We start from the raw sequence: 25075 nt of genomic DNA on the forward strand, positions 1-25075 counted from the left end.
AGTCTTCCAGTTTCTAAGTACTTAGTGTATAAGTGTGTAGACTGGCTCTGCCATCCGGGATTATAAAGAGTTTAGGCTTCATCGTAGGAAGGCTCTGCCTCCCGGAAGCTAGCTTCATCCGTTGGTAGGCTCTGCCATCCGAAAGCGAGAAAGCGGCTCTGTCATCCCAAGGTTTATACACTAAGTAGGTATTAGGGGCACCTGGGTTCCCAACATCAAAGATGAATCGAGTTCAACGCATATGAAAACTGAACCAGAAGCACTACTGCGTCCAAAGCTGCGCCTATTACATGAAGCAAGACACGCTTGCTATGACATATTCCGTGTTCAAATCTCCGCTTGTTACATCAAGCAAGACGCACTTGCAATTTCTTATGAACGATTTAGTAGACTGCATGTTGCAGCCTTGCAGGTGACCAGAAGTGTCCATCACCCCTGCACCTTTGAGGATAGCATAGGTAGCACGAGACTGGGGATCCAAACTTCTTACGAGAAGGTTTCACAGACGCCATAAGAATCGCAACATCGAAATATTCCTCCTCAGCTAGAGCGAACCTTCTCTCACGCGTTGCTGTTACATAACAAAAAAAAGTATCAGACAACAACAACTAAAACATAAAAAAATGTGCAAGTAATTATGGAGTTACTGAGCAAGCACGGGGTGGAGAAATACCTCTCCTTGAAGCAACAGCTTTCAGGAAACGAAGACGGCAAAGCTCATACTTCTTGCGCTCCCTGCACTGAGCCTCACGCATGATAGCCTCCAAATCTTCGGGCACCAGACCAATGCGCAGGACATCCACGAAGACCAACCTAAACAAAGAATCATCAAAGCCACCTCTAAGAACTCAGATATGTCACCACAATTAAATACATAGCGACACTGCCAACTCTGTAAGAGTTGAACAGAGATGCTGAAAACTAGGAAAACCGGACCCATTGCCAAAGATAGGACGGTAACTTCGTAATCCAACTCAGACCTTCGATACGGTAATCCAACCCAAGCCCTTACAATGATATTATACCAGTCTACCACTCCTTTTCTTAGCCATGTTTAAATATTTTCAATTGTTAGCTTTTCTCTTCAATATTATAGTATAATAAGATTGTAGTATTTTAAGTTAGTGATACTTTATTAAAAAAGGTTGGCAAGCGGCCGAGGCAAGCGGCGGCGTGACGAGCGAGCGGCGGAGGCGCCGTACGGCAGTACCCGGAGGTGGCAGTGGGCGGCCGCCATGGCCAAGCACACGTGGAGCGATGGACAGCGGCGACAGGGTGGTTTTGTGGTGGGTCCCCTCGGCATGGTGGCAGGGTTGGAAATAGCGGAGGGAGGTCCTTCCGGTATGATAGCGCATTGGTTACAGCACCCCGCTAAAGGGGTACTGCAGGATGAGATACAGTACCCCGGTGTGGACAGCCTAAGCAGCAACTCTAATCGCACGTAAACGCGTTTAAGGATGCCGACATGTTCGTGCAAATCCTCAGGAAAGACCGGAAAAGGCAAAGGACGCACCCGTCCAGTGGGCCCACCGCCCACCTGGCACAATATATGTGGGCCCAACAAGACCCATGGATCAACGGGCCCACCACTCTGCATCCAGTGCTGCAACTCCGTGGCCGTTAGACCGGCCGTCACGGATTTTTATATTTGTTTTGCTTTTTTCAGAGGCTAGTGGAGATTTTCGGGTCTGCTGCGTGCGTGCGTGCGTCTCTCGACACTGGTATAAAGGCGAAATATCCATTTTGATCCCTTAATTTAACTTTGATCTGCAAAAAATTTACTCTTAAATATCACATGGGATATTTTGGCATACATTTAAAGTGTTGAACGAACTAATTATAAAATAAATTATAGATTTCGTCAGTAAACAACCAGACAAATTTATTAAGTTTAATTAATTATTCATCAGAGCATGTGTTATTATACCAGTTATTATACAAGCTAACTATGTAATTAGTTTTCTTTGATTTCGTCTAAATTTAATGTTCCATGCATGTGCCAACATATTCGATGTGATGTGGTGTATATTTTTAGGAAGAAACTAAAACAAGTCTTAAATTCATACTTCAACTTTTAGAAAGGTTAATATAGTCCTCAACTTTCATTTGTAAGTTAAGAAATATAAAATTCAATCAAATTTATACAAAATAATATTAACATTTCGTTACAAAATAAATTATCATTAGATTAACCATATAAAATATATTCTCATGATAATTTTATTTGGAGATATAAATATTAATAATTTTTATATAAATTTGATTAAATTTAAAATTATTTAATTTTTTAAAAAATTGAGAGTTGCATTACTTTTTAGAACGGAGGAAGGGAGTACAAAACTGACTTCCAACGCCGGCCGCCGTGCCGACGCCTTCCTTTCTTTCACCACCGGGCGCCCCGCGCCCCGGCTGCGTGAGTGGCTGAGTGCGTGTTGAGCGCGTCGTTGCTCGGCGGGCCGCTTGAAATTATTTCCCCTCCCGCGCACCTCGGGAGCTACCAGCTTAGCGGTGCCGCTCAGGCGATGGAGCGGGACGACGCCGACGGCAGTCTCGATTCGTGGGCCCAATTCTGCTCTCTCTCCAACGAACTTCTTGGCGGCGATGGTGATCTCTCCGCAGGGCCGCGCCTAGCGCCCGTCGTCGCCGACCTCTGCACCCGCGGCCTCGCCACGCTCGTCCGCGACTACTTTCTCCACTCCCTCGAGGTCCACACGATAGATACCCATCCGTTTCCTCTCTCTCTCTCTCTCTCTCTCTCTCTCTCTCTCTCTCTCTCTCTCTCTCTCTCTCTCTCTCTCTCTCACGCGCACGCACACACGACTGCTGCTGGGTTGCTATTCCGTGTTCTGGTGGAGATTTGGGCGATTATAGCAATACAGTGTCAAGGTTCGGGTCTGCTGCATGCTAGGTGTTTGTGAGAACGCCTGCACCAAATGGCAGATGCCACAGTATGCGAGGATGGAATTTGGATCCTCTGCTTAGCTTGGGTGTTTATGGAAATGGTCCAAGTGAGATCTCAGCACTTGGGTGTAGCATTTAGTATTGCTGCGCTCAGCTTTCTTTTTCAAGTTGTTAACTGGCAACAATAAAACGATCCTGATGATTTCAAAAGCTTTTTGTTCCATTCAATTTCTGCTGGTGCAGGAAACATTTCGAAACAATGCAGTCAAGAAGTTCTGGCAGCACTTTCATCCTTATTGCAGTGCCTCTGCAGTAGATCGAATGAAGTTCTGTGTAAGTTATGGAAAACCTATTTAACCTGTCATCACACCTTTTTTTTGGAGTTTGCAGAATGAACTTTCAATCTCGTAAAGAAACAATGTCTTGCATGTTTACTATTTCTAGTATCTTTTCTCACACAACATGTTGTGCTCTAACTACATATGACATGTCAACATTATGATTATAGTTTGATGGCTTCACCTCTTAACTCCTGTTTAATCCTTTTTTTTTATTGACAAGACCTCTCAATTCATGCATTACAGGTTAAAGAACATTGGCCCGATGAAATCTTAAGTAGAGCACTGGAGGACATATGCTTGGAAAAGAGTTACCAGGAAAAATGTGTTTTTGTTCTAGTCCATGCTTTACAATCATACGAGGATAGAACAGCCAAAAGAAAATTAAAAGCAGTGGATTGCAGTTCCAGCTTAATGCCTAGGTACCAATTAATGGTATCATCAGTACTTCTGACAACACTGCCCTTGAGCTTTCCTGGTCAGTGTCATTTTCTTCTCTGTATTATGGGTAGTGAAGATCTTTATCTAATGCTCTATTGACTGTTGATCACAATTGTGGACCATGTTGTTCACTGTTTCTTTGAATCATGCTCTGCAAACATGAAAAACAAAAAGAGATACCTGTTAAACAGGACCATATTTCCGCTTTGTTTTCCAGGTACCAGTTATTCCCTCATTTGTTCCTGTGATCTCGCACCTGGTCTGGCACTGAGCTGTTGACGGGGGCTAGTTAGGTTCACTAATATGTGCGCTAAATTGGGCCTCTCCCTTTCACGTGCACTTAAGAGTCACAGGGTTAGCTCACTGATTCCTTGGGGTTTGATAGCATTTGTGACCTCCCACTACTGCTGGTATACTAGATACCATTATTGTACTGGAGTAATTTAGTGAGTACATGTTTGTGTGCAAATTAATATCCTTGCAAGACATAATCCCTGGCAAAATTATTAACTACAATTTACCAGATGCATTCTGATTTATAACAGTTCATTCAAAATTACAGATCCGAATTATTATATTGAATGTTCATTCTTATTTGTCAATTTTCAGAGATATTAAATGTCTATTTCAAGAAGAAGCTGGAAGAACTTAATGTTATTATGGCTGGATCTTATGAGAGTGACCAACTTGGGAATCATGAACCTTTTGAAAGTAATAATGCCTCTGACTGGCATTGTGGAATGGATATTGATGGTCAAGAAGTTTCAGAAAGTAGCTTCTTGGTAAAGAACATTGGAAAAGTTGTTCGTGATCTTAGATGTCTTGGTTTTACATCAGTGACTGAAGATGCTTATTCCTCTGCAATAATCTGGCTTTTAAAGGTCCGCATTCCCTGCTTTGTCTATGACCTACTGCATCACATATTTTGGCATAGATGCTCTTGAATTTCTTTTACTAACCTTGTATTATCTCTCATTCTCATTCATCAGTCTAAAGTTTATGAACTAGCTGGTGATGATTATAGAGTTCCTGTCCTTAGGTGTGTGAAGAAGTGGATTCAGGTACTGTCTCATCTCACCATTTTGCAAAGTATGAAATTTGGGTTTCCGAATGTAGATTTTCTCCACCGATGTTCTCTGACATGCAATTTGGATCTTGTCAGGCTGTTCCTCTTCAATTTCTGCATGCTCTTTTAACATATCTTGGCGACTCGGTGGACTATGATAGTGGATCTTCTGGTCTAAAATCACCATTAGCCTCACGTCCTTCTTCTTTCCCAGGGATCGGCGTTCCTTCTGAAGCCCTTGTGCGATGGCACATGCGGCTTGAGTATTTTGCTTATGAAACCTTGCAGGACCTACGAATTGGCAAACTTTTTGAAATAATTGTAGATTACCCTGAGAGGTCAGTCATTTTTCCCTATATGGTGCTGTGAGCTAGGGGGCTTTGACAATCCAAATATTGTTTATGCTTGTTGAATAGTTTTCTTCTGTCCTGTGAAGCTTAGCATACATAGACTTTGGAGACTTGATAGATGAGATAATTTTTGCAATGGCCATCTTGAAAACATTTACGTTCTCGCAAGCTATCTTCATTTAACTGGAATAATTGTTTAATTCTTATTGTGGCTCATATGGGCATCTCATCATTTCTGTTGATTTTTTTCTCTGTATGGCTAATGAGTTTTGTTCTTTATTCCACTTCGATGCCTCAAAGTAACCTGTTTTGTTTCATCTATCATACTCTGTATATATATTTAGGACTTTTGTCATCTGATCCGTAGGAGTTGATCAAATTTCTTAATACATCCATCTGAAGCTTCCAAGCTACCATATAAATTCTACCTTTGGTCTCACTCTCTTATTCATATTTTATTTTCTTAATAACTGATGTCAAATCCATACACATTTTTTGCGCATTGATGTAGCTCTCCCGCTATTGAAGACCTAAAGCTGTGTTTGGAGTACACGGGCCAACACTCTAAGCTTGTTGACTCATTTATCTCGTCACTTAAATATCGTCTACTTACTGCTGGTGCATCAACAAATGATATATTGCACCAATACGTGTCCACTATCAAGGCATTGCGGACAATTGACCCCACTGGCGTGTTCTTGGAGGCAGTTGGTGAACCAATTAGGGATTATCTGAGAGGTAGAAAAGACACAATCAAATGCATAGTGACAATGCTAACTGATGGGTCTGGAGGAAATGCAAGTGGAACAGGAAATGCAGGTGACAATCTTCTGGAAGAGTTGAACAGAGATGCTGAAACCCAGGAAAATGCTGATTATGATAATCATGCAAACGTTGATGAGAAACAAGCATGGCTAAATTCTGAAAGGTATATTTTCGTCATTCAATTGATCATAATGTCACTTATTTTGTGAGTTCTAAGAACTCTAAATATGGCATGTAAACACGTTACTGTGACTTGAACTTTTACAGCTGGGAACCTGATCCTGTAGAAGCAGACCCATTGAAAGGCAGCAGGAATAGAAGGAAAGTTGATATACTTGGACTAATGGTTAGTATAATTGGCTCAAAGGATCAACTAGTCAACGAATATCGTGTAATGTTGGCAGAAAAGCTGCTCAACAAAGCTGACTTTGAAATAGATTCAGACATTCGCACGTTGGAACTCCTGAAGGTTAGACTATTAATTTTATGGTAGACCTATTTTTAATTCTGTATCCAAGAAATTTGGCTGTCACATGACACACTATTTTTTCGCTATAATAATGATATTTCTATTTTGGCAGATTCATTTTGGTGAGAGCAGCATGCAGAAGTGTGAGATTATGCTTAATGACTTGATTGACTCAAAGAGAACCAACTCGAACATTAAAACATCTTTGCTAAAGACATCTCAAACTGGTATACCTCAAATACCACCAGTCTCTGTACAAAATAAAGCTCAATTATGCCACAACTACATTTTTATTCTTTTTTTTAGTTCCTGGGAAAGAGGAGGCAGAAATATCTCATGATATTCTTGATGCAACAATAATATCGTCCAACTTTTGGCCACCAATTCAGGTATGCCATAAGGATATTTAAATCATGATTAACTAGTCAGAACCTATCAATTTCTTGAGCAAAAACAGTTGGGGAAACTCGTATGGTTGTACATATTTATATCAATGAAAAAGGACTGTACACGGCCAAAGAGAATAATCTCAGTATCTTTGAATCTTCAAGCATTTAAAAGGTTAATAGATTCTGACTCTTAATCACTGAATATGTCGCCATAACCCTTTTGCCACTGCAATTATTCAAATCATGGTCACACATACATACTGCAGATGATGAGTGTCATTTCTGTCACTACCATCAATAGCTGTCACGAAAAGTTTCTAACACTGGTATTTTCGAATTTTCATGAGAGAATATCAAATATTTTGGAGATAATTTGAACAGTGAGTATTTTCTATTTCTTATATGTTCTGTATTTATCGACCGCTTGGTATCCGGTGCAAATGCAGACAGAAGATCTTGTTGTTCCTGCTTCAGTTGATCAGTTGCTATCTGATTATGCAAAAAGATTTCATCAGATAAAAACTCCACGGAAGCTATTATGGAAGAAAAATCTTGGAACAGTCAAGGTTAGGAAAACAAATTTAATTGATGGGTACTATGAAAATTGTCCTCGAATGAATAGAAGTGGGTGTAACACTTAATTTGCTTTTCTAGTTAGAACTGGAATTTGAGGGAAGAAGCATGCAGTTTACTGTGGCTCCTGTTCATGCTGCGATCATAATGCATTTTCAAGAGAAATCTAGGTAATGAAAGAACTACCTTATTGTATGCCTCGTGTATTCTCTTGACTAAATCTACGAAACTTTCCAGTTGGACTTCGAAGACACTTGCTACGGAAATTGGCATACCTATGGATTCTCTTAACAGAAGGATAAGCTTCTGGACAAGCAAGGTCTGGCCCACATATATCAATGGATAATTTAATTGTTTATATGAAATATGCTCGTCATTATGCAGATCATGTTAACATTACCATCACCATTGAATATACCAGCAAATATGAAACTGGGGTTTAACCAATATTATTGTATACAGTTGTTTTGGCTAAAGTCTGATGGACTAAATAGTTGATAACACATAGATTTGGGGTTCCACACGAGTTATATTTATTGTTTTTCGTTATCTCTGATAGAAATAAATACAGGATATTCTTAATCTTAGACATGACTACATGACCTAAGCTACATGATGTCCGTGCATGCATTTTTCCTCGATACTTCTTAAATGTGACAATCAGATTTAACATTACTGTAATATGATATAGGGGATCCTGACAGAATCAGCAGGACCAGATGCTGATGATCACACCTTTACTGTTGTTGATAGCATGTCTGATGTCAACAAGAACAGTATTGCGAATGAACGCTTGGCAGAGTATCAAATGACTGAGGAGGAAGGTGAAAGCTCTGTGGCTTCAGTTGAGGAGCAACTTAAGAAAGAAATGACTGTGTACGAGGTATGGCTCGAAAGGAAGAAATACTGGATAAATCAAGATTTACATTTTGTTTGTGTTCATTTTCAATCATTCGAATGCTGTATGCACTGCAGAAATTCATCATTGGAATGCTAACCAATTTTGGGAGTATGTCACTCGACAGGATACATAACACTTTAAAGGTAAGATCAAGACGATGTCAGCAGTGCCTTTATCTGATTTTGGTCTTTTTATCTACTTGACCTTTTGATTCCTTTTTAAATTGCTCATTTTTCAGATGTTCTGTATAGCGGAACCATCATATGACAAGTCACTGCAGCAGCTGCAAAGTTTTCTTTCTGGTTTAGTAGCGGATGAAAAGCTAGAAATGAGGGATGGGTTGTACTTGCTAAAGAGGTAGCAATCGTCTGTATTAGGATAACCAGTTAGATTGAAGGTGTTGGGTAATCAAACAGAATATACTTAATTATCAGTGCCTTTCTGTTGGGTTCCTTAAATGTTTTAGTATCTTCTCCTAGCAAGTAAAGATCAGGATCATTGATGCCCCCCATGTATTTTGTCGCTCTCTGTGCATGTTTCAATGGAAGTGCTGTAATATTCTGAGATTTTCCAGAACTTGTTGAGAAACAGCAACTATAGCTATTGAAGAGTTAGTTCCTAGACCTTGCAGAAATTTGTTTTGAATTAAAAATGCCCTAATTGAATAGTCCAAATCATTTTGGATCTGTTTTTGGTCAAATGATTCTCATAAATTGAAAGCTGAATTTTCTGTAATCAAAGTTCGCAACAGCCCATGCAACTATCCAGCCGAATGTGGCCTCCTTCCTTGCCCTTGTGCCTGGGCAGATTGGCAGCTGATGGCTGCTGGATCCACCTACTTAGTTTTTTAGTGTGTGAAATCATCCTTTTTTAGTTGAGTCTTGTGTTCCATTATATGAAAATAAAATACTTCTTTAACATAGGAAAAAACCACTCTATCATATAATCGAAGATGTGTTAATTATTTACTGCCAAGCTTCGCTAGCGGGGGCTTGAGCCTCTACTCTATCGTTGGCACCTTGATCATTTGTCCAACTTTAATGAAGTAAAAGGTGGAAGATGTTTTTTAATATTGCATTTTTTAAAGTTTTGATACAGCAGGAGTTTATATATGGTATCTCTAAGTTGATGTAGGTTTCTAACCACTTAGCATTACCAGACAACATTATCATTTGCATTACTCAACATTGAAAAAGAGGGTAATGAAAAACATTTTTAAAAACTACTAATGTTACATGACAAAGGCTAGTCTGCTTTACATGATTCCATGAAAACTGAAATGACATCATGCCAAACATTTGACCATGTAAGGCCCTTCAAGCTCATAACCCAACTTGCGGTAATAGTGGCGAGTACCAACTCCTGAAATCACAGCCAATTTCTTCGAACGGTGCTCCCTTCGAGCGATTCTCTCTGCTTCTTCCATTAGTAGAGTTCCATAGCCCTGTCGATGAGCATGGACAGAACAAATGTTAAACAGCTGTAAAAGCAGATAACATCAGTTTTGCAGAATAATAAATGGCTATGGTCAAAATGCTTGGACTGTGGTTGTCCCATTATAAAAGAATAAATGGCTTAACGCACCACAATTAGCAAACTAAAAATTCACACAAAAAATTATTTGAGGAAATTGAAAGGACTCCAGCATTCAGGGTTTTCCCTGGCTTTAAGCAGTGTGTTGGAGCATGTTCGAGTCTTACTGGTGTTTCATCTCTGCTGTGGCACCAATGGCTGGAATTTATCACTAACCACTTATTGTTCAATTCCAGTTAACATGTATTTCACTCAATCAATTCTTCTTTACCATGGTTGATAAATACAACCCCAGTAGATAACCCTTGGTGAAATATAATAAAGGTAAACACACTAGACCATTTTTAGATGTACCTTTCAATACTTGGCTCAATCTAGCACAGTGACTACAATTGATCAGGCATACCAGGAGATCTTATAATATCTAATTTCCAAACATGGTAGCCCCAAGGGCCATAAAATCGTGGGTGGCGATCATAGTCTTTTCATGTAAATTAGCTTAACATTACCTGGTGCTGTAGTTTATCTGCATCACGACCATGCACAGGGACTGCAGTTCCATAGACATGAAGCTCACGAACAATTGAACACCTCCCTACGAGTTCAGGGCATGTAACATTACGGCCGCATTTACGCAAGCGCAATAGGCCAATCAGGATATCCTGTAAAATTCATAAAAATTTGTGAGTATCGAAAGTAGACTATCAATAGTTAATTAATTAATGATGGATGAGTACAAAGACTTATACAGGCAGGGAGACCTAGGTTGGTTTATAGAATCAGAACCACCATAAAAATAAATAAATAAAAAACCTCGACCGGGCAGGGGAAAGACCACCCCCGCGGCTTTCAACTAAGAGACCAGTTTGACCCCGGCCGAGAAAACCCCCGAAAGCCGGCTCTTTCCGGGCTTGGCCTGGCGGCACCTTGGCCCTGGGCTGGGTCCGTAACCTTCATGGGCCGGGTCCATAGCCCACTGGGCCGGGTCCGTAACCGCATGGGCCGGGTCCGTAGCCCAAGAGCCGTGTCGCACAGCCAAGCTCAACGGGAGCACAGCGAGGGGGTTTTTTTCCCACAGGCGGGGTAAATCCGCCCCGGTGGGGGTTCGAACCCCCCACCTGTGGGGTGCCGCCGGTTGCTTCGCACCAACTGGGCTAACAACCTTAGGCCAGAACCACCATAGGATTCCCTGCACTGTGATCAATCCACAAGGCGCACAGGGCCACAAGCCCAGATGCTGCCAGCCTGACCAACAGGCCCAGCCGTGCATAGCACTACATGTCTAACAAGTATATTGCATAAGATCAAGAAGGCAAGAGATTGTTAGCTAGACCCCAATCTCTGTAGAACAATTGTAAAATCAAGAACTGAAAAATCCAAATCAATGGAGAAAGGGCCGAGACTATAATCACACTAGAAAATAAACTATACAGGCACACATCATACTCCAGAATTCACATCCCTGTGATCCAAGATTCCTTTATCGAAAAAACATCCTTGTGATCCACAAATTGGGATGGCAGATTATAAATACCTGTCGTGTATCCTCATAAGAGAGGAACGTCTCCCAACCCTCATTTGCAGCATAGTCACGCCTGACAAGCTCTACTTCATCTGGCCTGATTTTGTGATGGATATCCTACATACAGATGCACAACTAGGAAAATGTAGAGGCATCCATATTTTATATAGGTGAAATGATTTTACTATGCATCTCGTATTTACCTGAATCCCTGCCTCACGGGTTCTGACATCTCGGCATTTCAAGCCCAGATCTTCCATTCGAGCCAAAGCAAGCTCACGAAGGTTACCTTTCTCAACACCAGAAGTGACAAGTGGCATAGGAATATCTCTCTGGACCCGATACACTCGTGTCCATGGTGGTACCATAGACAGAATCCTAGCCACAATATCCACCAAAAGCTCAGGTGGATAATTTCTATATCTGTAACGCCGCAAATGCTACCATGTTAGCCCTGGCTTTCTGGGCCCTTGTCACAAGTACAGAAGTTCTTACACTTAAATTTAAAGAATAACCACAACAACGTCGATAAAATTTAGCAAGACAGTTGAGTATCAAGTGCTAGATTAGTGAAGCACCTGCCAGTTTTCCAGAGCTCATAAAGACCAGTTCCACGAATCACAAGTGTTGGATAAATCTTTAGACCATCGGCCCGGAATGCTGGACTTTCAAAAAACTCTCTGAAACTTTCCAGGTCTCTTTCTATTCCAACGTTAGGTAAATCTGGCATCATGTGGGCAACCACCTGTCAACAGGGTGAATCAAGACAATTAGAACAATCATAATCATAAACAAAACAAGCAACAAAATCAACCAAACAAAGCTATGTGACGAACAAGCTATCACCTTAAACCCAGCATCTTTTGCCAAACAAAAGCAATCAGCAACAGCAGCCACCGTGTGACCCCTGTTTGTGTCACGGGCGACATCCTCATATGTACTCTGAACACCAATTTCTAAGCGGGTACATCCATAAGATAGCATCTGGCGCAGATGAGGGCCCAAGCAATAATCAGGTCTCCTAGAATTGCGAGAGAAAAAAAATCATGTCATGATTGAGGTTAATCATAATTTTTCGTAGGAAAGTGGGGAAGAAACAAATATTTTTTAAATGGAAACAGCTAAGCAAGAAGCAACATCTAATTGTGCGATGATACTTACGTCTCAATCGTCATACCAATACATTTGACAGCACTATGTTCTGAATAACAAACAGCCTCCTCAACATTTGCAGAAGTGTGACCCGATAAAGCATCATGAAGATTTCTGATGAAATAATCACGATAATCAGCTGGTAGGGACATGAAAGTCCCACCCATCAAGATGAATTCAACCTGCAGAGTATGTCAAAATTATCTTGTTGCACTGTTGGTCAAAAGTAAACAGAGAATGCAGTGAACATAAGAGAACCAATGAAACAGCACAGAGTCCTCTCTTGGGCTACAGACAGACCTTATCCACACTATGTCCTAGCCTCTTGAGCTGATCTATCCTGCTTCTGGCTTGCACATATGGATTGTACCTAAAATCACAATAGCAGCTCAGAAAAAAAAACTGCCAAAGCGTATCTACAAAGCAGTTTAAATAACCACAATACACCAACATCTATATCACTACACATAATCCACAGCTATAAGAAAACCATATCCAAAGATCCCCAGTTGGCATGGTGTACGTTCCCATTTCATGAGCAACAAATACATAATTTTATTCACATTCCTATTAAATGGTTTAGGCATTATTTGCACTCTTCTATTACCAAACCCCAGTAATACTAGTACGGAACATAGCATATCTACATGATCATAGCATGTTCAGTAAAATGTCCAGTTTCTCATATTCATAATAGGTTTTATGAATTAGGACATGATTTATCAGCTGTCTAGCAATAGCATGTATAACGACAAATTCTTGTGTCATGTTACCGCAACTGCGCAAAAACTGAAAGCTACAGCACTCCTATCCTAGGTGCAGAAAAACTCGGAGAAATTGAAGGGAGCATGGATGCCAAAGCAAACTTACCCTTTCATCGTCTCTCAAACAGTACTGTTCGTTTAAATTTGCAGCTCAGCTCAGCTGAGACTAACCTAAACGAAGCTACTCCCCACAAGGGCACAGTGCAACGCTCCCTCACTCAAACAACCCAATTAGTATTTACTAGAGGCATCATCAGCCAGTAAGCTAAATTACCTTGCCCGAATGGCACGCATGCTAGTGGGCTCGTATCCAGTGTAGGACTGCGTGCTGTACTCGAAGTCGGAGTCCGGGCCTCCCGGGCAGTAGACGCAGATGTTCCCGGTGGTAGCGATGTGGGGGCACCGGTGCGGCTTCGACATGACGGCAACGACGGCGATGCCCGAGGCCGTGCGCACGGGCTTGGCGCGCAGCCGCGGCAGCAGCGCGGCGCGGTCGGCCTCAGGCACGGCGGCGATCATCTCCACCAGCTTGGGCGCCCGCGCCAGCCCGTACTTTCGGCACGCGGCGGACTTGAGCGCGTTGAGGTCCACGTCCTCCCCGCGCCGCGAGAGCTCCCCCATCGCCGACACGATCTCCGCGATGGCCCGCACACGGGCCTCCTCCTCCGAGAGGCCCGCGGGGAGGACCACGCCCCCGCGCCCCGGCGCCGGCTTCCGGCGGCGCGGCTGCTCCGGTGCCGCCACGGCGGCGGCGGCGGCGGTCGCCATGGGGAGAGAAGGGTTTCCGCTAGCAAGGGGTTTTGGGCTCGGGTCGGGAACGAATTGGGCTCGGTCGGGTCGGCCGGCGTTTCGCCCTGCCCATTCGCACACGGTTCAAAAGCTCTCGGCTCTGCGCAGCCGTCCGATCATATGATGAACGGTTCGGATCGGTAATTGTTGCATACTAGCAAGTTGTACAAGCACGAGTCTGAAAATATATTTTTGCACTTCCTGCATCGCTGGAAGAAAAAAAGCTCCTCCTCTGGCCTCTCTCTCTCTCTCTCTCTCTCTCTCTCTCTCTCCCAACCTTCTTGCGGCGGAAGCAAAGCGAGGGCGGCTCAGCGGCGGCGAGATGGACGGAGCCGGAGAGGACGGGAAGCAGCAGCCGCACCTGGTGCTGGCGCACAAGCTGTTCTTGCTGTCGCACCCCGATGTGGACGACCTCGCCAAGGTCGACCTCCGTGCCGACGTTCTCGCGGCTGTCAAATCCGACGGTAGTACCAGCGCCGCGCCCCCTCCTTTCCTCGAGTATGGCTTCCAATTGCCGGCGGGGTTTGGGGTTTGATCTGATTGGTGTGTTTGTTACAGATATGGCGGCGCTGTACGAGTCGCTGGCGGCCGACGGCGTGCTGGAGATGGACGCGGCGCTGCTGGCCGAGATGCGCGCCAGGATCGACGAGGAGATCCGGAAGCTCGACGAGAAGTGAGTAGATCTCGCCACTTGTGACCTTTTTCCTGCTCGATTTCTTGGCCAGCTCCTTGGATTTCACGCTGCGAGTGCTGATGCATCTAGCTCTGTTACCGCATTGTTCGTAATTTGAGCATTGTTATTGTTCGGTTCAGTAATAATTTAGTCTTGGAACTCAGTGGGTTTGTGATTTACGCGCTGCAAGGCGATACTACTCTCATTGGTCTGGTGGTTTTGTTAGCTCTGAGTAGCTGAAGTAAGAACATCGCAATTAGTAACTTTTCTGTGTTCTCGACCTGAATTTACAAATCATGGCTTGTTGATCGGCATCAAGGACAATAGTGAATTGTGCTTGTTAATTTAGATGGTAGATAGAGAACTGGTGTTTACACATCACATCCAACTATTTAGATCACAAGGAATGATGGATGATGGTAAATAGTGGTCACGGTTTGTGCAAACAAATCAATGCGTCATGGAAGGCTTTCATTTAACTAGCTTCTGATTTAGCTGTAAAGATGCTCCTAGCAGTTATCCAAGTAAAATTTAAATCATGGCACCAAGACTCTGAAGTGTACTATCATCTTTCTCTTTTGGTGCATATCAGTTCTGTAACTGTTATGCTTGAGTGTTAATGTACAGTCAGTATCTTCTTTTGGTTAATTGTATTTCTTATCTATGAAGAATTGCTGATGCTGAGGAGAACTTGGGTGAGAGTGAAGTGCGGGAGGCCCATCTTGCCAAATCCTTGTATTTCATAAGGGTTGGGGAGAAGGTATATGTCCGCTATTTTTTTACCTTTTATTAGAAATTGTTTTAATGTGTTCCACCATGCTTATCTTACCTGATTTTTCTAAATTTCAGGAAAAAGCTCTGGAGCAGCTTAAAGTTACTGAAGGAAAAACCGTAGCTGTTGGCCAAAAGATGGACCTTGTTTTCTATACGTTGCAAATTGGATTTTTCTACATGGACTTTGATCTCATCTCAAAGTCCATTGACAAGGCCAAAAAGTAAGTCTCTGAATTCATTTAGCTATTTCACTTTCTGCTTGATTTGCATTATGAAATCTGATATGCTGATATATTTTGCCTGATGGAAGCCTGTTTGAGGAGGGTGGCGATTGGGAGAGGAAGAATAGATTGAAAGTGTATGAAGGATTGTACTACATGGCAACTAGAAACTTCAAGAAAGCTGCTAGCTTATTTTTGGATTCGATTTCAACATTCACAACTTATGAGCTGTTCACCTACGATACATTCATCTTCTACACAGTCCTCACAAGTGTTATCTCACTGGATCGTGTTTCTCTAAAGCAGAAGGTATGCAGTTTGGTTTGTAGAAGTCCTCTTCATTGCCTTGGATTTCTGACCAAAATGGATCTTTGCAGGTTGTAGATGCACCTGAGATCCTCGCTGTAATTGGCAAAGTACCTCACCTATCCGAGTTTCTCAATTCGCTCTACAATTGCCAGTACAAGTCATTTTTTATTGCATTCTGTAAGTAACAGAATCATAATATTCCTTCCCCATTCTTCCATATTCTCATGATAAGTAATGCTCTTGTGGATAATTGTTGTAGTTGTCTGCCTATAGTGAAATCTCATCGCTAGTTCTTATTCTTCAGCTGGCTTGACGGAACAGATCAAGTTGGACCGTTACCTTCAGCCTCATTTCCGCTACTACATGCGTGAAGTGCGCACTGTCGTCTACTCACAATTTCTGGAATCGTACAAGAGTGTGACAATGGAAGCAATGGCTGCTGCTTTTGGCGTTACCATTGATTTCATTGACCAGTAAGTGCAGTCTATGCCTGGTGCTCATATTCTAGCTATAGTTACTCATAAGCTAAGTTTGTGACCATTTGTGTCACACCAATGCAGAGAATTGTCGCGCTTTATTGCTGCTGGGAAGCTCCACTGCAAGATAGACAAAGTTGCTGGCGTCTTGGAGACAAACCGACCTGATGCCAGGAATGCCTTCTACCAGGCAACCATCAAGCAAGGCGACTTCCTGCTGAACCGCATCCAGAAGCTATCACGAGTTATTGACCTGTAGGCAAGCCCGTTTGAGCCCTTTGACAGAACTTACTGCTCGAGCTCCCGTGTAATGACTTGCATTGTATTATTTACTTTGGCTCCTGAGGATACGAGCAGCATTTGACTTACAGCGGTAACGGTTGGTCAAGAGCTTTAGGTATATTTGTGTTCTGAGAAATTGTGTTTTGCACTTTTGTAGCCTAACTACATGGAACCAAGAAAAATATGGGCATTGCTTGTAGACGTTTCTTCTGTGATGAATTAATTCTTTATCTTGGTTTATCATCGTATCGTTTGACTACAAGTGCCATTGTTAGCGGTAGTGGCTGCTATTCCTTCTAGTCTGATCTTTCAGGCACAAGAAAACCCTTTCTCGTAAACATAAATTGCATGACAGAAGACACAATTTGTATTCTGCTGCATCAAGCAGCAATTTCTTAACGGGTCAGAGTACCTTTTCTGTAGATAATGCCTTTCTTGCTCGGCCAAGAAACATAATTTAGACATGCTAGTAGAATTACAAGAAAACTGTAGTGGGCAATCATATTCCAGTATAATACATACTCGCACTACCATTTCAGTATAATAGTGAAATAATAACACGATGCCCACTGCCACTGAAGTATAACCCACCCAAACTGGATATCTGCAATCAAAATCGACGCTGTTTATTGGACTATATGTAATGTCACTACACATGCCAAATCTCTTGGAAATCCTTCTGTGTGTGTACATTTTGATCATACAGTTCTGACGAAATCAAACACGTCCTACCCACCTACAACAAAAGCAAACCAACGCACCAACAAAAAATTCCAACACTAAATCACAACAACCTGTGTTCCAGCGCACATGAGTCAAAGAGTTGCGAGACCACAGCTGTTACTGTGGGTGTCCTAGCCAGCAGCTTGACTCGATTTGCCATTGGGTGTGCCAGAGGGATGGTTTTCACCAAGTTTTGAGGTGGCCATTTCCTCTAGGCGCTTCCACAGGGCTTCTCGCTTTGAATCGGTTTCCTCCTGCTTAAGTTCCTCATCATTGAACCTCTGAACGCACTCCTCGAAGAATGCAGAATCATGATCAGAGAAGATCTTGCGTACGTTCAATGTCAGGCTACGAACAGCTTGGTTCCAGTGATTTCTGGTGTTTCTCTCGAGTGCTGGATAGATGATAGGTAATAGCACCTTGTAGTTTTGCTTAATTAGGTTTTCAATATGGTCATTGTTCCAGAGAAAAAGAGCCCGCTCTGCCACCTATGAACAGAAAAGGAGAAAAACATAAGACACAAATGATGAGTATATAAAAAACTGCATTGAGCTAGTGATGGGTATTTCACTTGCAACTAGCTAAAACTGCTCTCAAGTGAAACACACAACTAAACAAAACCACCAGAAACCATGAATGATGGTTCCATACAAAAACTACAAGCAGCGTAATTGCACAGTTATAAGCTAGAATGATAGACCAGTAAGATGATAGCAAAACTTCTTCAAAAATAAGATGGTAGCAAACAATTATGCATCCAAAATGTACATGTTGTCTAAGACCTGATTTACAGATAACCGCAACGGGAGCAACAGTCAGAAAATGGACAAGGTTTGATGGTCAGGAATAGATGATCAGGATTTTACAAATAAATGAGCAAAAGTCAGAAAGTACGCAAGGCTTTGAGAGTCAGAAACAAGCGAACATGGTTTCATACATAGCCAGGACAGGAGCGACTGCCAAAAAAAAAACGTAGCCAGGACAGGAGCAATAGCCAGAGAAAAACAGACTTTGACAATCAGAAATTGATGGGACGGGTTACACCCAATGAAGCAGTTCAGTAATAAGGCTAAACAAATACCATGCATCACGACAACATGGAAAACATATTTGCACCATGAGTCATAATTTGGGGGAAATTAGTGGCTTGCGCTATCCCATCTGGGTGGCACAAATATCTGTTTTGCTACATGAACATGAAACTCCCCGGTTCAAAGCAAAGAATCTAAGAAGCAGGCACACTGAAAACCAAACTGTTTGTATTTCTTTAAAACGCTGCTGCCCTAGCCAGCGGTCTGTCTATATAAGAAGGGAATCCATAGGAAGAAGCAGCTCCCCAAAGGACAAAATAGTACATATAGAAAAGAGAAGTATGTTCAGTCACTAATCCCATTAGTAAGAAATAGGGTACATAAAGGACTATATGCAACAGATAATTCTCTAAGTTTCGATGCGACAAACAAAAAAAGAAGGAACAAAATATCATTTGCATTCTCCAGACAACTTTAAGATACAAAAATTGATATAATTATAACTCGAAGGACAAATGACTTACAGCAATGTTTTATACTTTTATTTTACTGCTGTTAATCACAGATTAGCACATAGATTAACACAAATAAAAATCCAGGTACCTAAATTATACACAAAATAAACACTAGTGCGCAGAGAAGGGATCTTAACAGCAAAGCTGGCAACACTAAAAATTAATCTTTCCACTTAGGAGTAAATTTATACAGAAAGTTTGTGTTTTGCAGAAGTAGAAATATAAACATGAAAACCTTTCTATGTACGTGATATGATTACTAAGAAAGATGCAGATAAAGGTCTAAGACTTTAATGTACAAGAAACATCGAAAAGAAAGGGAGCAAACTACTATGCATATTCTCCAATCCTGTGGTATCAACTAGCAAAAATGCTTTCTCTAACTGTTCTTAATTACAGATTAGCATATATCAAACAACATGAAATCCATCTGCACAAACTATACACAAGAGAACACAAAGGTGTCCATAGAAGGTGCCTTAATAGTGAAGCAGGAGACACAATCGATATTGTTTTCCATACCCAGGGAGCAGAAGTCTAGCTATTAAATGTGTGCAATCAATGTGCATAAGCGGGAAAAAAAATGCAGAGTCAGGGCCTAAAGCGGTAAGAGGCTAAGAGCACATGTTACATGGATTAGAAGAACCAACAAACAAGTTTGGTTGAAATTTATGAGAAGCTTAAGTGCAAGGCCAGTAAGATTTTGACCTGGAAATGGGAGCTGTTCATGCTACGGGCAATCTGACGGAAGAGTGGAACCATGCATCTTTGAAACTCCGCAAGCTGTGTTGCCTCTAAAACCTCTTCTAACTCACCCAAGAACATCACCTCCTTTGAACTGTTTGTCACAGGCCAGTATTTCAGTAAGCCCCTAATAACTGTGTCAGCAAGTTTGCAGTCCTTCTCAACAAACTGTGTGATGCAATAAGATAGCTGTTGATGGTACATAGATACACACTTTGGCTTGTGAAGAGGGATCAGCGCACGAACAAGGAACAACTTGTGTTCTTCCTTAAGAGGAAGGGCAAAACCATTAATAATACTGCCCAGGATCTCCAACAGCTCTGCAATACCATTATGCTTTTCTGTTTCAAATATGAACCTGTAGAATATGTTGTTAATTGCTTTCCTGATGAATGGGCGATGAACCATGAATTTACCATATATTCTGTGAAGTATTGTCTTTAGATAGTCCCTTTCCCTGGGGTCCTCTGAGTCAAAAAGATCTAGTAGCCTAAGAATGAAGGAATGATCTATGTATCTCTTGGCGAGCTTTGCATCTGTCTCCTGCGATGCAACAAACCTCAAGAAAACCTCATACACAATCTGCAAGTGCGACCATGCAGGGTCCATGAGGGGCTCGTCCTCCTCCAAATCAACTCCCTCAATGGCCTTGTTCTCACGGGGCGCGGGGTTGGAGCTCCGGAACAAGTTAATTGACACCATCTTGGTGATCTCCTGCATGACGACCTCCGAGAACTTGCCATTCGCCGAAGTGACGTAGTCGACCAGCTCCATAAGCGTCTGGCGCTTCACCTCCTTTTCCTTCAGGTTCTTTGTCGGATCCGTGAAGTCATAAAGGGCGCAGCACAGGTTCACCTTCTTGACAAACAAATTCTGCTTCTCGGACGCCACCACATCCTTGAAGGCTGGCAGCGGCTCATTGGAGTGATACAGCACAGCCCCATTCATCACTGGATTAGGAGTTACCCCAGGTGGCACTGGGTAATCCCCATTTCCAGCCCTCTTGTTCCCCGAGTCCACTCTCCTGGCAACACTGTAAGAATTCGAAGGCTCTGTACCATTCCCCGCAGCCACCCCAGCAGCAGCATCACGGCTATCCCCAGCCTTCCCCGGCTTCCTCGGCAGCCGGCCAAGGATCTGCTTAATCATCTTCCACCAGGCAACCAAGACCCTAGCAGTACAAATCAGCCACGGAAGCAAAGAAGGGATCTACGCAGACCTGCGGAGCTGAACCTACAACCCCAAGATCTCACCAGACCCAAGCTGACGAACCCACAGCTCAGCCAGCCAAGAACCCACACCCTAGCTCCGATCCCCCTGGCAGAACCAACCAGCCAATCAGGCCGCCCAGATCATTTGAACCAATACGAATCGGACCTGGTCAGGGAGCAACTCCAGCGCCCGGGCCTGAACGGATCAGGCCACGCCTCCATGGGCCGAAAAATCCAGTCTTTCCCAGCTCCCGGAACCGCCGCCGCCGCGGCCGACCAAATCTAGAATCCAAGAAACGCAGAGAACAATCGGATGTGGGAGGACGGGGGTGAGGGCGAGGCTGGGGAGGGGGCAGGAACCTTTTCTCGGTCTCTCTCTCTCTCTCTCCTTTTTGGTTCTCTGGATTTGAGAGGCCTAGAGGTCCCCAAAAGTAGCAAAGGGAGGGGATGGAGTAGGAGTAAAAGCTCGCGCGCGGCGGGCGGCACTGCGATGCGACTGCGAGGAGAGCGAGATGCAAGGGAAGGGACGGCAGCCCGAGCCGGGGACGAGAGGAGCGGGGTGTGACGCTAACCCACAGTATTCTAGCTGTTCTTGGGGTGAGCCGCACTAACGCAGCTGCTGCTGCCGCCGCTGTCACTTTAGTTTACTTCCTCTGTCCCAAAAAAAACCTAATTTTTTTTTACTCTTAGAAACTGTGTTTGACTGCTCGTCTTATTAAAAAAAATTTTACAAATATTATCACTTTTGTTATGACTTATTACATCACTAATGATATTTTAATAATATTTTATTTGTTTTTCAATATATATAAAAAATTTGAATAAAACGAGCAGTGAAACACAGTTTCTAAGAGTCAAAGAATTACAATCTTTTTTGGACGGAGGGAGTGACCCTGTCATGGATGCTAGCGCTGGCCTTGATTCTGGCGGTGACGGTGATTCCCTTCCTCCTCTATTCTCCCCTTCTCCCCTCTCCTCTGTCACATCACCTCCGTTTTGGAGGAGCGCTGCCTTGTCACCAAACCTCAACGGAATCCGAACCCAACTCCTAATCTGATGGTGTTTAGCCGGCTGATTGGGAAGAAAGTAAATCGATGCGCCGAGCTCTGCCTCTAGTGCAGCAGTGATGAGTACGCACGGCAAGCTTATAGTACAGCTACTAACTACTAAGTACTGACCCCGCTGAATAAACAAGAGTCGTAACGGCCGAGGGTGGCCGGTACCCGCTGGCGCTGGGAAACTGTCGGTGTGCACTTGCCCGTCTGCTCTGCTTTTTGCTTCCAGCTGAGGCTGCGTTTCCCAAAAAAAATCACATCAAATTTTCGAACACATACATGAAGTATTAAATATAATTAAAAAATAACTAATTACATAGTCTAACTGATTCCTACGAGATAAATCTAATGATGCTAATTAATCCATAATTGGACATTAATTGTCAAATAATAACGAAATATGCTACAGTAGCCAAATCCAAACTTTTTCACTAACTAAACACTCCTGAACTGTGCGTTGCAGTTACCGCCACGCCGTACCACCTCCTCAGCGTCTTCTGTTAGACGCGACGGCGAGAAAAAAGACGAAGAACAACAAAATCAAACCAAAGAAGACACGATGATTTAACATGAAAAACCCCTTAAATGCGAAGGGTAAAGCCTACGGGCGTCATCCAGTAAGAACTTCACTATATCGAGTGTGTGTTTACAACGCCTAGCGGAGTAAACCCTAATCCGGCCCAAGCTTCCAGGCGACGGGCCTCCGTTCCGCTTCGTCGGAAGTTAGCCTTTTTCTTTTCTTGTACATTAAATTTGGATCACGATATAACATCTTCTTCCGTGCGTCGCGTGCCTTGCTCGATCGCTTCGACCTCTAGATTCCATCTCTCCGTCCAGGGCCACCAAAACCATCACGCGAGACTAGCCCGGCACGCCAGGTCCGCCGGTTGGTTGCGGAGGAGATGGGCGCCGGCGCCGGCAGCAAGGGCACACCGAGCGTAGCAGCTACCAACCCAGACCCACATTCCTCCCACTGTTTCAGTAGCAGCTGTAGCGACACGTCAAAGCCAGAGAGGGAGGGAGGCAGAAACAGAGCTCTGAAAAAGCAGCTTGCGAGAAAAGCAAGCGATCGGGCCGGCGCCTGCGTAGTGACCCTTCTAACTTTCCGTTCCGAGTGAGGGGCGGCAACGTGCGGACCGCGTGCCAACGTGCGGGGGAGAGCGTGCGCGTGTCTGCGGTCTGCCAGTGCCAGTGCCAGCGCCAGCCCGTCGCCGCCTGTCGCCTGGCCGACGCCACGCGCTCAGCTGCCGGGTGCCGCCCGTGGGGCTCTTTCTCTGGCCTGGTGGCCTGGCGCAGCTGCTGGCCTGCTGCTAGGCGATGAGCAGCGGCAGCGCCGCCGGCGGCCGGGGCAGCGGACCACGCCGACGGAGGCAGTGATGATGATGGTGGTGGTGATGATGATGATGGTGGTGGTGGACCGGTGGTGGTGGCGGCGGCAAGATCAAGATGGCAACGGGTAGAAAAAACCCGCAAATCCGCGGACACCGAACCCGTTGGGCGCGGATTCGGGTCTGGGTTTGTACCCGCGGGCGCGGGCGCGGGTACGACTTCAAACCCGACGGGTATTTGCTAACGGATTTCAAAATTTGATACCCGAACCCGCAAACCCGCATAGCCGCTGACATGTGGGGGCCAAAACCATGAGTATATATAATAGTTTTCAGGGTTGGCGGTTCCCACTCTCCCAGCCGCCACTCACCGCAACTCCAAGCCGAAACCCGCAAACCCCATCGCCCCTGCCCCTGCGCCCCCATCCCAACCCCTCGGGCGCTCGGCCTCCAGGGCCGCCGCCTCCCCTCCGTCGGCGTCTCCCCCTCCGGCCGCTGCTCTCTTCCACCTCCCGCTCTCGGCACCCTCTCCCACCCCGACCAGGCCTCCGCAACCGGCGCCGGTCGCGCCGCCGCTCACCTTCCCCGCCTCCCCTGCCGCCGCCGCACACCGTCCCCGCCGCCGTCGCACCCTCCACCCTCCGCCTTACCTGCCGCCGTTCGCTGTCCCCGCCGCCCTCCGCCTTCCCCGCCGCCGTCCCCGGTAGCCGCCGCCCTCCGCCATCCCCTGTCCCCGCCGCCGTCCCCGGTAGCCGCCGCCCTCCGCTGTCCCCGCCGCCGCCGCCCTCCGCCTTCACCAATCTCCACCGCCGTCCCCGGTCGCCGCCGCCCTCCGCTGTCCCTGCCGACGTCCCGGCCGCCGCCGCCCTCCGCCGTCCCCGCCGCCGTCCCGGCCGCCGCCGCCCTCCGCCGTCCCCGCCGCCGTCCCGGCCGCCGCCGCCCTCCGCCGTCCCCGCCGCCGCCGCCCTCCGCCGTCCCCGCCGCCGCCGCCCTCCGCCGTCCCCGCCGCCGTCCCGGCCGCCGCCGCCCTCCGCCGTCCCCGCCGCCGTCCCGGCCGCCGCCGCCCTCCGCCGTCCCCGGTAGCCGCCGCCCTCCGCTGTCCCCGCCGCCGCCGCCCTCCGCCTTCCCCAATCTCCACCGCCGTCCCCGGTCGCCGCCGCCCTCCGCTGTCCCCGCCGCCGTCCCGGCCGCCGCCGCTGTCCCCGCCGCCGTCCCGGCCGCTGCCGCCCTCCGCCGTCGGCCCGTCGCGCCCTCCCAGATCCCAGATCCAGCGGCCGGCCTGGCGAGTACGGGCATGCCCGCGGGCATTTGTTACAGGTTGTGCCCGTTGCGGGTGCGGGCACGGTTTTTGCTCCGCGGGTTCGGGTTTACGGAGTCACTATCCGCGCGGATAATATCGTTGCCATCTTGCCGCAAGAGATTAGGGAGGAGAGGGCCGGCAGCCGTGTGCAGCGTGGCAGACTGACTAGTGACGGCACCTTGCGACGTAAAGCCCGGCCCATCCATCCTCTAATCGTCCCTTGCACTGGTCCATTGTCCTTGCCCGTGCGTGACGGCCGCCTGCCCACACCCACTCCACGGTCAGCGCCCCTAATGCTACATGCGCGTGGTAATGGGAACAGCTCACGCTCATCGGTCATCATCGTGTCGCGTCTTGCCCATTACTTGTTCTTTCTTAAAACACGCTCGCAAAAGCATGGTCGTTTTTTTCTTTTGCGAAAAGCATGGTCGTTTATAGTTAGGGGTGCCAAGTTATAACCATTAGATGCCCCTCCAACCC

At 45.3% G+C, this 25075-nt stretch overlaps 4 protein-coding genes across 6 annotated transcripts; 2 read left to right on the top strand and 2 right to left on the bottom strand.

Moving 5' to 3' along the window:
* Positions 1-2347: 2347 nt before the first annotated feature.
* Positions 2348-8823, top strand: LOC120682267 (anaphase-promoting complex subunit 2-like). Of its 3 annotated transcripts, none has more exons than XM_039964091.1 (16): positions 2348-2705; positions 3145-3234; positions 3486-3717; positions 4290-4561; positions 4670-4741; positions 4843-5084; positions 5608-6024; positions 6129-6330; positions 6443-6557; positions 6637-6719; positions 7166-7285; positions 7374-7462; positions 7530-7611; positions 7984-8175; positions 8268-8336; positions 8432-8823. In XM_039964091.1, the coding sequence occupies exons 1-16, from the start codon at positions 2523-2525 to the stop codon at positions 8552-8554; spliced, it is 2583 nt and encodes an 860-aa protein (XP_039820025.1). In that variant the 5' UTR covers positions 2348-2522; the 3' UTR covers positions 8555-8823. The 3 variants fall into 3 exon arrangements, 2 of the variants coding, with proteins under 2 accessions (XP_039820025.1, XP_039820026.1); XR_005678333.1 differs by having other exon boundaries at positions 2357-2705; positions 7378-7462; XM_039964092.1 differs by having other exon boundaries at positions 2357-2705; positions 6129-6207.
* A 499-nt stretch (positions 8824-9322) lies between these two features.
* On the bottom strand, positions 9323-13990 carry LOC120682497 (elongator complex protein 3). Its single transcript, XM_039964450.1, has 9 exons — positions 13439-13990; positions 12701-12770; positions 12410-12582; positions 12095-12269; positions 11827-11993; positions 11452-11671; positions 11261-11365; positions 10236-10388; positions 9323-9637 (listed from the first exon to the last, which is right to left on the bottom strand). Exons 1-9 carry the CDS (start codon positions 13930-13932, stop codon positions 9479-9481), a joined length of 1716 nt encoding a protein of 571 aa, XP_039820384.1. The 5' UTR covers positions 13933-13990; the 3' UTR covers positions 9323-9478.
* Positions 13991-14153: 163 nt separating this feature from the next.
* LOC120682499 (26S proteasome non-ATPase regulatory subunit 6) lies at positions 14154-16928 on the top strand. Its single transcript, XM_039964452.1, has 8 exons — positions 14154-14417; positions 14512-14626; positions 15296-15386; positions 15476-15621; positions 15711-15930; positions 15999-16107; positions 16235-16403; positions 16491-16928. The coding sequence occupies exons 1-8, from the start codon at positions 14276-14278 to the stop codon at positions 16663-16665; spliced, it is 1167 nt and encodes a 388-aa protein (XP_039820386.1). The 5' UTR covers positions 14154-14275; the 3' UTR covers positions 16666-16928.
* Positions 16929-17167: 239 nt separating this feature from the next.
* Positions 17168-21540, bottom strand: LOC120682498 (serine/threonine protein phosphatase 2A 57 kDa regulatory subunit B' theta isoform-like). The gene is made up of 2 exons (XM_039964451.1): positions 19666-21540; positions 17168-17899 (listed from the first exon to the last, which is right to left on the bottom strand). Exons 1-2 carry the CDS (start codon positions 20848-20850, stop codon positions 17543-17545), a joined length of 1542 nt encoding a protein of 513 aa, XP_039820385.1. The 5' UTR covers positions 20851-21540; the 3' UTR covers positions 17168-17542.
* Between the last annotated feature and the right edge of the window lie 3535 nt (positions 21541-25075).

The sequence above is a fragment of the Panicum virgatum genome, chromosome 7N, assembly GCF_016808335.1.
Source record: "Panicum virgatum strain AP13 chromosome 7N, P.virgatum_v5, whole genome shotgun sequence".
NCBI classification, from domain to species: domain Eukaryota; kingdom Viridiplantae; phylum Streptophyta; class Magnoliopsida; order Poales; family Poaceae; genus Panicum; species Panicum virgatum.

Coding starts and splice junctions, on each gene's coding strand:
- LOC120682267 (XM_039964091.1), top strand. CDS start 2,523: ATGGAGCGGGACGACGCCGACGGCAGTCTCGATTCGTGGGCCCAATTC. Junction 6,331..6,442: donor GCACGTTGGAACTCCTGAAG/GTTAGACTATTA, acceptor CTATTTTGGCAG/ATTCATTTTGGTGAGAGCAG. Junction 6,558..6,636: donor GCTAAAGACATCTCAAACTG/GTATACCTCAAA, acceptor TCTTTTTTTTAG/TTCCTGGGAAAGAGGAGGCA.
- LOC120682499 (XM_039964452.1), top strand. CDS start 14,276: ATGGACGGAGCCGGAGAGGACGGGAAGCAGCAGCCGCACCTGGTGCTG. Junction 15,622..15,710: donor TCCATTGACAAGGCCAAAAA/GTAAGTCTCTGA, acceptor GCCTGATGGAAG/CCTGTTTGAGGAGGGTGGCG. Junction 16,108..16,234: donor GTCATTTTTTATTGCATTCT/GTAAGTAACAGA, acceptor CTTATTCTTCAG/CTGGCTTGACGGAACAGATC.
- LOC120682497 (XM_039964450.1), bottom strand. CDS start 13,932: ATGGCGACCGCCGCCGCCGCCGCCGTGGCGGCACCGGAGCAGCCGCGC. Junction 11,994..12,094: donor CAAAAGATGCTGGGTTTAAG/GTGATAGCTTGT, acceptor CCCTGTTGACAG/GTGGTTGCCCACATGATGCC. Junction 11,366..11,451: donor CCCGTGAGGCAGGGATTCAG/GTAAATACGAGA, acceptor ATCTGTATGTAG/GATATCCATCACAAAATCAG.
- LOC120682498 (XM_039964451.1), bottom strand. CDS start 20,850: ATGATTAAGCAGATCCTTGGCCGGCTGCCGAGGAAGCCGGGGAAGGCT. Junction 17,900..19,665: donor TGAACAGCTCCCATTTCCAG/GTCAAAATCTTA, acceptor TTCTGTTCATAG/GTGGCAGAGCGGGCTCTTTT.